This window comes from Neolamprologus multifasciatus, chromosome 16 (assembly GCF_963576455.1).
Source record: "Neolamprologus multifasciatus chromosome 16, fNeoMul1.2, whole genome shotgun sequence".
In the NCBI taxonomy this organism is placed as follows: domain Eukaryota; kingdom Metazoa; phylum Chordata; class Actinopteri; order Cichliformes; family Cichlidae; genus Neolamprologus; species Neolamprologus multifasciatus.
Genome location: NC_140454.1, coordinates 10,812,318 through 10,824,361, shown reverse-complemented (window position 1 = coordinate 10,824,361; position 12,044 = coordinate 10,812,318). Strand labels below are relative to the sequence as shown.

Below are 12,044 nucleotides of genomic sequence, written 5' to 3'. Positions count from 1 at the left end.
ATAGGTGAATGTGAGTGCAAATAGTTGTCTTTGTCTATATGTTAGCCTGCGACAGACTGGCGACCTGACCAGGGTGTACCCGGGATAGGCTACAGTGCCCCCACGACAATGAAAAGCATAAGTGGAAGAGAATGGGTGCATGAAGTATGGGTAAGTCTCAAGTCTTGGTAATCGGGGGTAACATTTCAACAGATGACCTAAGCCTCACAGGGTTAACAGAAAGCTAATGATACAGCAGCCCCCACAGGAGGTTCTTCCAGCCCTGCAGATGATGTCTACAGCTTTGTTAGAGCCTCTTCACATGGAGTTACTCACTTTGCCTGCATTGGCCATCCTATGAGAATAAATTACAGTGGGTTGATTTTATAGAAATTGTCTAGTTACTCAAATAATGCATGCTTAGCTTGTGGCTAAAATGCAGACACCAAGGACAAATGGTTACTTATGTTATACTTCTTTGAATTCCACTTTCCAGAAGGGTGCGCGTGTAGCTGGCGCATTATAGAGTAGTAACACAAAAACAGGGCACGCTGAGAGCCTTGTGCTCATCATCTGATAATGAAATTTACGTCACTTATACACAGTTGGGCGCTAGCTAGCTATAAACAGCTACAACAATGTACTGTACATTTACTACTTTTTAAAATGAGAGGGTTCAAGCTTTGATTTTTTAGATTTATTTTTTTTTTAAAAGCTTCTACCAACATGTTTTCACTTGTTGGATTTCTGACAAATAAATTTCTGACAAATGAAACGCACCCCAGCACTCACGACTGGTGAGTGTCAGCCTGAAATTTTGATTAAGACATACGAGAGCAAACGGCTGACACCACACCTAACCACACACCATGAAATCAACTGTGTCTGATTGTGAGCTGCTGCTCTTGAAGGCCAGCTTGCGTGTTAGTGGGGTCCTGAATTTCTTATGTGTGTTACATGGCGCACTGCCCTTCAGTTCCTTGCTTAGTTTTGGGTTACAGTCTCTAATGCTAATGAGACTAAAGACTCTGGCAGTGTACACTGTAAGCATAGAGTCCCTGGTCAGTTTTGTCCAGTGACAAATCCAATAAAGTCTTTAGCAGTGATGACAAAAAGGGAAAAGCCACTACTACTGTGAGTAATTTCATCGTGGATAGAAAGCAAGAAAAATCAAGAAAGAATGTAATCTTAGGTACAGCTTTATTTCATTGCCCAGCTCTGGTTTTACAGACAGCTACGGTGTAACATGTCAAACGCTATTCCAACATTATTCAAACCAGCTGACTGCAGTTTTTAGCAAACCTTTTGACAGTTGCTACATGGACAAATCAGACAAATAAAAGAACTGCTCAAAACAGAGTCAAACAACTATTTGGACATTTCAGAATCCAGCACCAGATCAACATTCCCCAACACATTTTGCAAACATACAGCTTGTTTCTACGGTCAGGCGTGATCCATGCAGGCACCAGATAAGATGATTTTCGACACTGTTTGCCTGGGGTGACTCTCTGACGGGCTCCTTTTCCTACTTTTGTTTCCCTTAGGTGGTTTAAACCACCTTATCTGTCATTCACTGTCAAAATCAGCTGGCAACAATAGGCTTATCATGGCAATACTGGCCCAGATAAGTATGGCATCTCCTCTATTTATTTCAGTTTGTTCATGTTTTTGTGAACACCGTCATTTCATCAAGAAAACCACGAGAAAAGGAAAATATAAGAAATCAATCCAAACAAGCCGACTCACATGATTTTAGCCAAGATCAGGTTAGTGTGTGGTAAGACACTGATACTGGCGTTGTAGGTATGCCGTAGTACACATGCAGCACTTAACTAAAATGTAGTAAGAAAACTGAGTTAAGACTGGAGTCAGACTTTTGTCTCACCTGGCCATGAAATGCAGATATGAGTATGCAGAAGATTCAAAAATAGCTCAATTCAGGCTTAAGAACACTAAGGCTTCATAATGCTGCATTTTTCTATTATAGATATGACATATAACAATTTTAGATGGCAAAATTAAAGGCAAATTGCAGTTGAGCTAAGAGTAGTCGCTGCTTTACTGTTCTTGGCAGCACATGAGGACATGGGGAAGTGGTTTTCTCTAACAATTCTGGTTAACCTTTTGCTTCATTTAGCAACCATAGCAACATATTTTGTTTGCAAAAACAAAGCAACACTTACACTCTCACCAGTGTCTGTGCCGGAGGAATCTGAAGACCTGAATCTAAGCTCATTGTAACTTGACACCGATGTGTAGCCATGTCGGCATGGTGATTTCCCTTAATTAAAGACTTGTTACTGAATCATAAATTGTCTGTCGATATTTATGATAAATAAAGTCCAGCTGAAGACCTGATATATAGATATATAGACGTTGATATACTCACCATTTATCTGTCAGCTCACTGTGAGCAGCAAAGAAAGAAACTGAAGCTGTCTCTTGATTACAGGTATTATGTCCTTCTTTTTCAGTCCTTGAGGACGTACATTATGTCTGCAGGGAGCTACATACACATGTGTATATCGTGTGATTGCAGAGCACATATCCGTGGCGACAGCTTATGATTATAGCTCAGACACAGTAATGCAAGCCGCTGTCAGCAAAAGGTACCAAAAAAGCGCCATCAGCCAGTCATCAAGTACCATCTCCCATGATAAATTCACTGCATGCATAAGTGCATAATGCATAATATTATCTCATTTATATCTTGATCTTGACTCTCCTTCAACTAAGCACTCTGGACTTTAGTTTTAAGCAGGTGCAGTCCAAATAAGAACAGACATAAACCTCTCTGAAATCATATGAGACTCCTTTACGTTGTTGACATTTTCCTCTTCATATCAATGCATAATCTAGGACACACCACATCGCACATTAAAATGCAACTTTATGCAATAAAATCGTCTGGACAGGACCAGATTAGTGGATGATTCTTGATCATGTCATGCTTCAAACTCCTTTTCTTTCACACTGTAATCTCACTGAACTGAAACCTCAGAAGCATCCTGCGCTCCATTAAACGTCACCAGGCTTACTTTCTTTTTTTAGGAAAACCAACCCAAACAATCTTCTCTACAAAATCAAAATAATATTATGCAGTCTATAAGCAGGATTATTATAAGGAGCTGAAGCGGTTATGTAAATGGCTTAAACTATGGCTTTCTCAGTGTTTGCTGTATAGTCAATGGTGTGCAACTCTCAATATACTCAAATAATGTGACCTGGGAGAAGGGCTGTTATCCTAATGGTGCACCAAAATCTTTTTAAAATATCAGTGAAAAGGTCACTCCAACTGTATAATTTTTATTCCACCCAGCAAAAACTAACTGAAAAGACAACTTTACCAACATCATTAGAGGGATATCAGGATTTTGTTGCTGTTTTGCATCAGCTTCATTTTTTTAGGCACAGAGGTCAAAGAGGTCACGCTGCTTCATCATGGTAAAAACAAATTGCCTGGTTGAAAGTGTAAGCCAAATGACGAAGTGAATAACATCCCTTTCCAAACAGCAGGCAATTGTTTTAAGCACTAAACTGCCAGTCATGGATGCAATGCCAGCCTGGAAATGCTGACTTTTTGCTTTAAGTATGGCTGTGTAGATGTGTTTAGATGTCAATTAAATTAAAGAATCCCAATTTTAGCCTAGATACCTACTATCGAGACATTGTTTAGACAACAGAAAGTTACCCAGAGGAAACATGAAGTTTAGGTTAAAATGCAGCTGATTGACATCAAGAGGTAAATGCAGTTCAATAAAAATGGGAACTATCTATTAATGATCTTAATAACATGAATTATATATAATATTGTTGACTGTTATTAATGAAGCTGCTCACCCCTATTATATTCCCAAAAAATGTAATAAATAGAGAGCAGCAGCAAACATTTCAGCCAGTTTCATAATGTAGTAACATAACTTACTTGAAACTCGAACGTCTCATCAAACAGTGGGTCATCCTGGTTCTGAGCAGCAGTGCGAGTCCGCTGCTCAGCACAGTCAGCTGGTACTCCATGCAGCTCCAGAACCACATATGGGTCAATAACCTCTCCTTTAGCCCCTGAACCCTGGGGCTTGGGTAGGTTATGGGCACTGATAATCTGCAGAGTAAAACATAAGCAGCTTATGTTAAATTAGTTTTACACTTTTGCGTTTTAGTGTATTTAGAGCAGGGGTCTCAAACTCACGGCCCAGGGGCCACGTCACCCCTGCTTGTATATTGACCTGAAGAAATATAATGCAATTTGGCCCTTGAAGTGACTTTTTCTGTGAGGGAGGATTTGTTTGTTGTTGAGTCCAATGTTAAAATAAGTTTTTTAAAAAGCAAAAAATGATTTAATGTGAAGGCAACATGAGCACAAACTTGTTGTTAGTTATTTGTGGAGAAAACAGTTTTCACCAGCAGTCACAAACTAATGTGTACACTTATGTCTGCATTTTTATTTTGTTAAATACAAACAAAATTATAATTATAGTGCTGCCACGTGTCCGGCCAGAAAGAGGGTACCAATTTGTTTATCTGGTAGTTCAATGAAAGGCTTCAGTTGAGAATGAGAAGAAAAAATGCGTTCACGTTTGCAGTTTTGTCTTGTTATAGAATATCTGAAACTTACAAAAAAACAAACAAAACCCTGCATTTTCAGAAATATTTGTGGATGTCTTCTTTGTTTGCTTGTTGTTGTTTTTTTTGTACTACTTGAACACTAAAGTGGCTCTCACATGATGATGACAGTGCCAGCAGTGTCCCACAGCTCTTTGAAGTTTGAGACCCCTGATTTAGAGGGTTGAACAATGTAATGTAACCTAGTTTATTTTAATTTAATCTCTGTTACAATGCTCACAAAAAAAGGGTTTTGCTTGTGGCAAACATTGCTCCTATGGGCAATTTAAGATCATCAACAAACTTAACCCCACTAACTGCCTGCATTCCAGCTACCATAGGGCGAGAGGCAGGGTATACACTAATGCAGGGCTAACACAGGATACCGAATGACCGATCGAATAGAAAGCAAAAGTACATATTCCAATTGCCACGGGTTAGAGTCACCTCATCACCTCAGAGGGTTAGTGCGACAGAATGAAAAATGTAATGTTGGGGAAAAACAGAGTAACATCTAGACCTTAATACGAAGGGTCTGAGGTGGGACACCTGGCACGCAGCCCTGCGTGTGGGCACTGAAATACGACACTTCATCCCGCATCACGGCAGGTCGGAGAACATAACCACAGCCTCCGTTCTGTGTGAAGCGGCCTCGGTGAAGGTCCAACATTGCGCCAGGGGTCTGTTGATTCAAGGCCACAAGTTGGACTCCTCCTTTCCAGTACCCTTGTGGGTTAGGGTTGCTGGAGTCCAGACGCACGGAGCTGGGTCGTACTCTTGTTAGGGTGCGCTTGGTAAACATAACAAGGTCCTCTGGGCTTTCACTGGTCAGCCGTCCAGCTTCTCCTTCGCCTAAAGAGCACAGTGTCCAGTAAGGCAGCTCGGGAGCCACCGGTGTGCTGGGAGAGGATGGACTACTGGGGGGAGTCTGCTGCTGAGCCTGCTTGTGACTGGCTCGCTGGGCATAGAAGCTACGACTTCCAGTTCGAGCAATAGCCACCAGGTCTGACAGCTCTTTGTGGAGACGGAGCTTCCTAGGTTGAGAGGGTGGAGGCACCACCAAGACCACACCCAGTTCCTCCTCACCAGGTATTGTCATTCTTCTTCCTGCCAGAGGTCCACCTCCGCCTATCTCCTCATCTTCCTCAGACACTTCCCTATCACAGCCTTCATGGTCTGGAGGGAGTTTCTTCCCCACTATAACAATGCGTCCCTTAAGTTGTTCAGGCGAGGGTAAGGTTGTAGCTCGTCCTCCCAGGCTGACCGGCAGGGCTTCTGGAGTGTAAAGACGTGATCCGAACACCTTCCTCAAGTGCTGTGCCATGGTGTGCTGCTGGTCTGGGGAGCAACGGTGACACAGGTACAACAAAAGAGGGTACTGAGAGGTCAGGAAGGCGTATTTATTGACCACCTCCAGAGCAGAGCGGATAGTGACTGGTGCATGGTGGTGGTGATGGTGGTGGTGATGATGGTGTCGTGGGATATCAGGCCCACAGTCGACCCCGAGCAAAGGCTCCCCCTCTGGGCCATCAGTTACTCCCAACTCCAGGCATCTGCAACCAGACTGCAAGGCCTTGATCAGTCCTCCAAGATCTGCTCTTCCATGGACCTGGTCATCCAACAGGTAGGAGCGGTATGAGGTGCTGAGGGTGAAAAACAATAAATCATTCAGCAACACAAATCATGTGTCATTTTAATATTACTAACATTTAATTCAAGGTTCAATGATCTTTTTCTTGAAAAATATAGGCAAGAGGGAAAAATATACAGAAATTAATAAACTTTCTAAAGGCTTAACAGGCAGAGCGTTAACCCTACTCCATTACTGGGACGCTTAGCAAGTGCAGTGTTTCCACCAGCACCAGGTCCTTGCCAATAGAGCCATAGACCAGGGATTTAAAACCTGTCAGACCAACCTGAGCACCACCTAGGAAAGTCTATAATTTAATGTCCCACACACGGATGCTGGAGTGCTCATCATGAACTCAAAAGGAGACAACGCTGGAGGCCAACTCCAAGGCAGTCTCACAAGTTACCTTCAAGTGTTAAATATACCAAGGTGATGGACTGTCCCACTGCTGTTGTGCATTTGCCTCTGTGGCAAGGTGTGTGGCTCATCTGCATGGGAGGGGTGGAGCAGTCGAGGCTGAACCACACAGCTGTTCTTCATCACCTGGTCATGCCTTTCCTATTATTTGCCAAGACCTGTGGTGTGGAGGGAAGAAGGCAACTGGAAAGCGGCTCTGATAAAAGCATGAAGGACACTGAAAATAAAGACTTGCAACGCAGTGTGCTTTGGGTCCTTAAGTTGTAATCCCCTCAATCAGCTCTTTTCAAAAAGTTGATATGGATATAAATTAAGAAGTTTAGTGTCCATTAGACACTTCTGGGACATGGATGGCATCAAGCTGCATGCCAGGAGTGAGCAAGACTGATCCACCTCACCAGGATCTACAGTGAGGACATTTGGATGTCATTTGGACTGGATAAGTGTAGCTGAATGGCTGCAAATAGAGGGAAGGTAAAGGGTTGGAGCTGTCCATAAGAAGACTAGTAGACATACAGGAGAGCTACAAGTACCTGGGTGTCTCACAGACCCACGGGAAGCATGATGAAGGTGCAAGGTCACCACAGCCAAATACCTCCAGAAGGAAAGACAGGTGCTGGAAAGCTAGCTGAATGGTAGAAATAAGAGCCAAGGAGGCAGAGGAGGAGATGGATGCCATCAGTAGCATCTATTTTCTCAAAAGAACTCCTTACAATGCGTGGAGGTCTCCACACGAAGTCCAAGACCCCAAGAGCAAGGATTAGAGCCAAAACATGAAACATCCACAAATACATCACCCCCAAGATGAGCCATTCCAAGAGTGCCTCAGGCAACTGAAAACAGAGGGTGATGAGAAAGAGGAAGGGGAATGACCAATCCCCTGCATGGGATGTACCATCGACAGACAAATGAAGTGCCTGACATCAAGAAATTCTACCAGTGGCTAGAAAAGGCAGAGCACCTGATCCACAGAAGCAGGAGTCTACCACAGCCAACAGGACCCAAGTTGCAGGTTGTGAAAAGGTGCCCAGAAATATCCAGCACATGGTAGCAGGATGTGGGATGCAAGCTGGGATAGTGTCTCCACTCGACAGCAGCAACCGGGCCTTGTGAGGTTGGTGAAGAGTGTGTTTATTGAAGGACAAGCACTGTGGAATTCCCAGTACCAGTGTCATTGTGAGTTTTTGACTGTCCTGCTGAGTTTTCTGCCTCCTCCTCTCAACCACTGAATACAACCCACGTTACAGCAGCCAGCCTTGAAAAAGCAACCAGTCCCTGAATTAATTCAGAGACAATGTGCCTTTAACTGTTTTTAAATGAAAATTTAAAGTAGTATACATGATAATGTGTTAAAATATGCAGTCTACAACATTTTTACAACGCACATTTTGCTCTATGGTGTTATTAAAGGCCATTTCTAGATCTTCAAACTGGCTGCTCATTTTATACACTCTGACTAGTTCTGACTAGCTTCACCTCAGAGGTGGGGACACTTGTTTCATTTGTCAAAAAACATAACAAATATGTAATTCCACAAAAACATATAGCAAGTATGTAAGCCCCTTGGCCTTAAAGTAATGTTTACTTGCTTCCTCACCAGGTGTTTTGACCTGTAATGGCAATGTACATTTCCAGTAGAAAATCACCTGCAATCCCACTGAAATTGTGACAACATGCTAATTTGCGTCAAATCGCCTTTGCGAACCTTTTAGCAAAATACGAGTCTCCATCGGCTGTGACATCCAGAACACAAAAACTAATTACAATCAAGAAAGCACTGGAACACACTAGGAGCATGACACAACTGACCTTAAAGCTGAACACAATTCAAACTGAGCACACTGCAAGTAAGACTTTGTAAAACAGGAAACAGACAGAATTACATCACCTCTAATAAAAACAGAAGCTGGAACTAAGCACTAAAGACTCACAATACTAAAGAAACACATGAAGTAAAAGTAAATCAGAATACTTCGATGTAAAAGACCCAGAACCATGACAGCTGCACACAGTTTTACACTGGACAGAGTAATGTTGAAATGTTTTGGGCACCTGTAACTAAAACGTGTTCCTTGTGGTATTTGTTTGGTGTTGAGATGTACTCTTAAGCCCATCAGATTTGCAGGGGGTTTGCATAACTATACTTATATATACAGTACATTTGACAGCCTACCTCATTTTCTGGTGTAGAAATCATTTCTGGTGTGAATTTTGGTTTGTTTGTGCACTCCTAGTTTTTTCTTTAACTGGTTCAGAAAAAGAATCCTTTTAATTTTGTTTGTTTTTTTTAAAAGATGTCATGTTGATCTGTTTGACTCACCTGATGTAGTAGTGGGACAGAGGCATGTTCATATCCTGGCAAACCCCTAGCTGTTCTGGGTCAAGCAGCTGGCATTCTGGAGACTGCAGGTAGCGGGCAAATCCATCCAGACCCAGCAGCCCTCTCTCCTTGCCTTGGGCAGAGGGCTCATAACGCCTCAGTAGTTCCCAGCAGCCCTCAGTGGTAGCCAGAGACAAACCCTGCTCTGTCTCCAAGAAGAGCCGGAGGTCCTGAGGGTCCAGACACTCGCGGTCTTTGGACAGTTGCACCATTAGGAAGTAGACATCTGGCCGTGTGCAAAGCTCGCAGAAGGCTTCCTCAAATTCCTCACGTGTCACGTGGGAGGTCAGCTTTTCCTTGCTGCGCTGGATCTCCTTGAAACGGAGACGCACCTGAGGAAAAACAAAGCGGAAGTGGATGAAAATAGGAGAGTGTGGAAGGTTAATTAAGCAAGAACTTCAGTTATAACTTCAGTTAAGTGCGGACAGTTAATTAAGCAAGAACTTCAGTTATTATGCCTCATTCATTCAGTGAAGTTGGCAAAGAGGATTACATTTTACTTGTCTTTTTTCATTAAGGATATTAAAGCGAGCCACATTCAATTATATAACACAATGTAGCCATCGTTTCTGTCTACTCTGAATTCTCCTTTATGTATCTTCTGTGTTCTCGCCCATGTGTGCCAGTGCAGACATTTATATTCTCTAAGTTTCCTAGCTTAGTCTGTGTGTAAGCAAAATAAGGCAGGAAAAGGGAGAAGGAGCGGTCCTGCGTGAGGCAACAGCAATCCAAAAGAGAAAAGCAGAAAGCCACAAATCCCTCATCAAGAGGGATTAAATGTTCTATTGCTCCAATCAATGTTATTTGGAAACACATCACTTAGCTGTGATTGTAGCTGAACATGTCGTTCTGAAATGCAGTCCTGATTGCAAAGAGCTTAAATGATGATGCTGTTTTTTACAATGTGTAAGTTCTGTTAATGCACAATATCTCAGCAGCTCTGGGGGATAGCATTATGGGTATAAAACCTAGAGCAAATCGTTATGACAGAACTCAAAAGTTCCAGTTATTTCTGAGTCAGTAAGCTTTTGTGACAGCCTCCTTCTCAACTTTCTCTGTTCAAAGATTTAAATATCATCAGGCTCCTTATTTTCTGTTTAATTCTGCAGATTTAATGTGCAACACAAACACAGTAGAGTTTCAGTTTCAGTGAACAGCAGCTGTGGTTTTTCTACAGTTTTGACCCTCACTTTCCTAATAGTATAGCCAACAGTTATGGAGCAATATTAGCAGTCATCTGATATCATATCCTTGATTATAGAACCAAAATAATCCTCTCTTTTTGCTGGGTTTTTGGTCTCCACCAACTTCCAAAGGAAATCTGGCTCTTGTGCTGCTCTGATAATGTCTGAAGGCAGTCTCTAACTCTGTCTGTCTAGCTGGTGCTTACTGTTACTCTTAAGTCGAAGAAAATACAGCTTCAGATAAGAATACATTTATGCGCTGGTGGTGCTTCATATCTAATACTGCAGGTCAAGTTTCTGTGGTATTACATATTTGTCACCTTGGCCTCCTTGATACCAGGGCACAGTTTACAGATGGTGGCGACTGCTACGTCCTCTGACACGATCCCGTAACCATCTTCATCGACCTGGGCAAACTCTGCTGTCAGCCACTCGCTCCTCATCTTGCTTCCCAGGCTTCCTTCAACGGCCACCCCCCCTCCTTCACCCGGTCCTCCTCCTGCTACACCTCCCCCAGCCCCTCCTACGATGGAAGGATGAGCCAGCAGGTAACGAAGACCTGTTACCCAGATGTTGGCCACATCAGCTGACAATGCCACCAAGTCTAGAGACTGTAGGGAAACATGGATAACTGGTTTAATGGCTGGGTGTACACTAGTGATTTTTTTCGTTTATATGTTTATACACAGATATTTTGACATTATTCTTCTGCTGACACACATTTCTTTTTCCATTCTTACCTGGTAGTCATCTCCATGTATGATAGAGAAGGCTGCTTCTTCAGCCAGATGTTCGGAGAGAGGGCCATTGTGGAGGAAGGTCTCGGTGCTCTTCCCAGTGCGGACCTCACGAATGCTGGAAACGTCAAGCCGAGCCCGGTCTCCATCTTTCTTGGATGGCTCCCAGCGTAAGCAGCTCAAGTCTGGATCCAGTGTGTAAAAACGACAGTAAACCCTAGAATTGGGCCGGATCTTCTTCAGTTCACACCCTCCCTGCATGAACGCCAAACAGTCGGCTGCACTGCTGACCTGGAAATTAAAATCACCAAAAACACGTTACTGTCCACACGCAAATTTTCTTTATTCCAGACAAAATATACTTTCAATTTATTGGAATATGTCCTATTAATGTCTCTGTGTCGGATATTAATCTGGTAAGGAAAAGGAAGAAATTGTTAATCAGTTTCAGATGCTTTGGTGTTGATGAAATTAAGAACTGATGCACTACAGAGGCAACAAGGACGCAGAACAGGAATGGTTTTACAGGTGGAGACAGCTGACATTTATTCCCCCTCGACTTTTATGTTTCTTCACTGGTTTTGCATTTAGCTGGGTTAGTTTCGCTACTGGTAGAATGAGGCCATACCTCGACCCTACAGAGGTTGCAGCTCCTTTCTCCTTATGTGCCGTTGGCAGGTTTGCTGTGTCTTTGGAGCCTCGACCCTCACATACAGTGGGGCAAAAAAGTATTTAGTCAGCCACCGATTGTGCAAGTTCCCCCACTTAAAATGATGACAGAGGTCAGTAATTTGCACCAGAGGTACACTTCAACTGTGAGAGACAGAATGTGAAAAAAAAATCCATGAATTCACATGGTAGGATTTGTAAAGAATTTATTCGTAAATCAGGGTGGAAAATAAGTATTTGGTCACCTCAAACAAGGAAAATCCCTGGCTCTCACAGACCTGTAACGTCTTCTGTAAGAAGCTTTTCTGTCCCCCACTCGTTACCTGTATGAATGGCACCTGTTTGACCTCATCATCTGTATAAAAGACACCTGTCCACAGCCTCAACCAGTCAGACTCCAAACTCCGCCATGGCCAAGACCAAAGAGCTTTCGAAGGACACCA

General features: G+C 42.9%; 1 protein-coding gene across 1 annotated transcript in view; it reads right to left on the bottom strand.

Annotated features, from left to right (window-relative positions):
* Positions 1-12,044, bottom strand: part of plcl1 (phospholipase C like 1) — a 122,968-nt gene that overhangs the window by 35,987 nt on the left and 74,937 nt on the right. Inside the window, exons 3-7 of the mRNA XM_085136254.1 lie at positions 10,936-11,223; positions 10,516-10,806; positions 8,952-9,343; positions 5,105-6,227; positions 3,908-4,084 (exon numbers count right to left, since the gene is read on the bottom strand). Coding sequence (XP_084992380.1) covers positions 3,908-4,084; positions 5,105-6,227; positions 8,952-9,343; positions 10,516-10,806; positions 10,936-11,223 — 2,271 coding nt within the window. The remainder of the gene's footprint in view (positions 1-3,907; positions 4,085-5,104; positions 6,228-8,951; positions 9,344-10,515; positions 10,807-10,935; positions 11,224-12,044) is intronic.